The following is a 2,948-nucleotide window of genomic DNA, read 5'->3' as shown; positions in this document are numbered from 1 at the left end:
CCAAAATCTATAAAGAACTTATCAAACTCAACACCCAAAGAACAAATAATCCAATCAAGAAATGGGCAGAAGACATGAACAGACATTTTTCCAAAGAAGACATCCAAATGGCCAACAGACACATGAAAAAGTGCTGAACTTCACTCAGCATCAGGGAAATCCAAATCAAAACCTCAAAGAGATACCACCTCACACTAGTCAGAATGGCTAAAATTAACTAGTCAGGAAATGACAGATGCTGAAGAGGATGCAGAGAAGGGGGAATCCTCCTACACTGTTGGTGGAAATGCAAGCTGGTGCAGCCACTCTGGAAAACAATATGGAGCTTCCTCAAAAAGTTGAAAATAGAGCTACCCTAAGACCCACCAATTGCCCTACTGATTATTTACCCCAGATACAAATGTAGGGATCTGAATTTGTACATGCACCCTGATGTTTATAGCCGTAATGTCCACAATAACCAAACCGTGGAAAGAGCCAAGATGTCCATTAACAGATGAATGGATAAAGAACAAGTGGTATATATATACAATGGAATATTATGCAGTCATCAAAAAATGAAATCTTGCCATTTGCAACGATGTGGATGGAACTAGAGGGTATTGTGCTAAGCGAAATAAGTTAGAGAAAGACATGTATCATATGATCTCACTGATATGAGGAATTCTTAATCTCAGGAAACAAACTGAGGGTTGCTGGAGTGGTGGGGGGTGGGAGGGATAGGGGGCTGGGTGATAGACATTGGGAAAGGTATGTGCTATGGTGAGCACTGTGAATTTTGTAAGACTGTTGAATCACAGACCTGTACCTCTGAAACAAATAATACATTATATATTTAAAATAAAAAAAGAAGATAGTAGGAAGGGAAAAATGAAGGGGCGGGAATCGGAGGGGAGATGAACCATGAGAGACTATGGACTCTGAGAAACAAAATGAGGGTTCTAGACGGGAGGAGGGTAGGGGGATGGGTCGCCTGGTGTTGGGTATTAAAGAGGGCACGTACCGCATGGAGCACGGGGTGTTATGCACAGACAATGAATCATGAACACTACATCAAAAACTAATGATGTAATGTATGGTGAGTAACATAACATAATAAAATAAAATTTAAAAAAAAACAACAGAAAAAACAAAACAAAAAAAGAAATTAAATATTTTTGTCATTTTGATTATGTAAGAGTATGAAATGCCATAAGCAATGTCATTATAAAATAGTTACTAATAAAATTGAGATGTGCATGGCGGGGAGAAAAAAGGAGATGGGAAAGTGCCAGTGGCCATGAGACACATAGCAGGCTATCAGTAGATATTTTAGAAATGAAAGGATGTGGGGGTTTTTTTGTTGGTTTTTTTTTTATGTAACAATAATTATTTAATTGTTAAACTATCTCTAAAGAGGTGGTATTTCACAAATAGGTATATAAAAGATGAATTAATACATCCAAAGCCATGTAGTTGAGTGCTAATTCCTTGTTATGTAAACTTTTTACTTAGTCAACATATATCTGGGCTCTTCCTGTGAGCTAGGCACTATGGGAGATAGAAAAGCATATAACATGTGGTCCCTGTTATTAGTAACTTACATTCTAGTGATGACCCAAGATGTCAAGTACAGGCAAGTTGTGCTATCACCAGCCTCTGCTCTGCTTTTCAGTCAAGACACCTCCAGCAACTTTGCCTTCTGCAGCTCCTTAGGCTGTCCATCATCCACTAAGTTCTGAAGAACATAGCCTTTTCTGGAAGAAACTCCTTTCTTCAATGCTTCGGGCCAGTTTTGAGTCTCAAAGTATATGGACAGGATATCAAATACTTGATTGATGGCCAATATCTCTGATTGATAGTTTCTCTCATTCTGGCATCTGACCATGTATTCCTGGATCGGCAAGTGGGCTGTGTTGACAGAATGGTCTCAGGCTTTTGAAATGTCACCTTCTTCTGAATGCTTTCGTCCACAAGTCCACCAAGGATGTAAACTTTGTTTAGATCAATATCTTCAAGAGCATGTTCTGAGTCAGGAGTCAGGTACACAAGGGTTTCCGGGGGAAATAAACTAAAGCAGTCTTCCTCTGTTATGTCTAACAGGTAACTAGAAAATCCATCATTCATCCTCAAACACTCTTCATACACAACACTCTCTGTTGTGAATCCAGTGAGGTAGATCCAAAATGGCCTGTTGACTTGTTTATTTGAACCATACAACCTACGGATCTGTCCAGCCAGTCTACTTAATTCCTTCTTAGACATGTGGTGGGTCATACTCAGATCAATATAGAGTCTTCGTCCTGAGTGTTTGACTTCCAAAAGTCTCTCCTTGGTTAAGGATCTCAGAAAACGTTTGCTGTGCTGGGGGCAAATGCGTGAATTTTCTACACGATTGGCCTTTCTTCTATCTTTTTCTTGCTTTCTTTTGTTCTTCTTTGCTGCAACTATCTTTTCCCGGTGTCTCTGTTTTCTTTGGGCATTTTTTGAGCACCACATTGCACTGCCTGTGGGCAGTGTCTCTCCCTCCTGATGTTCGCAATCCACATCGATCTGTAGAAGCCGGAAGCTTTCAGAGATGTTATCTTCTCCTGTGTCTTTTAGGATGACCTCTTGCTCCTGTAGCACATGCGAGTCTGTTTTCTGAACACTCCCTTCCAATTTCCAGTCCATGTGCTTAGTCTTCTGTCCCGGAACCCCTCAACTCAAGCAGCCTCGGCGGCACACATCCAAAGGACGTCTTTTTAAAAGCCCAAAAACCAATACGACAACGTCTCACTGTGTTTCATAATTCTTTTTAACATTATAGGGATATTTTAGAAATAATATTTTCTGTAGTAAAAAAACACTCATTTGAAGGTAATACCCTTAGTTTTATTTCTGATTAAAGAAAAGTATTTAGGAGGTGCCTGGGTGGCTCAGTTGGCTAAACATTTGACTCTTGATTTCAGCTCAGGTCTTGGAATTTA

The 2,948-nt window shown here is 39.8% G+C and overlaps 1 protein-coding gene across 1 annotated transcript; it reads right to left on the bottom strand.

Moving 5' to 3' along the window:
* Positions 1-1,654: 1,654 nt before the first annotated feature.
* On the bottom strand, positions 1,655-2,652 carry LOC113910284 (tRNA methyltransferase 10 homolog B-like). The gene is given in 2 exon segments (XM_035728230.1): positions 1,655-1,911; positions 1,914-2,652. Coding segments are annotated over 2 exon segments (996 nt in total).
* Between the last annotated feature and the right edge of the window lie 296 nt (positions 2,653-2,948).

The sequence above is a fragment of the Zalophus californianus genome, chromosome 6, assembly GCF_009762305.2.
Source record: "Zalophus californianus isolate mZalCal1 chromosome 6, mZalCal1.pri.v2, whole genome shotgun sequence".
In the NCBI taxonomy this organism is placed as follows: domain Eukaryota; kingdom Metazoa; phylum Chordata; class Mammalia; order Carnivora; family Otariidae; genus Zalophus; species Zalophus californianus.
This window is presented reverse-complemented; position numbering and strand designations above follow the sequence as displayed.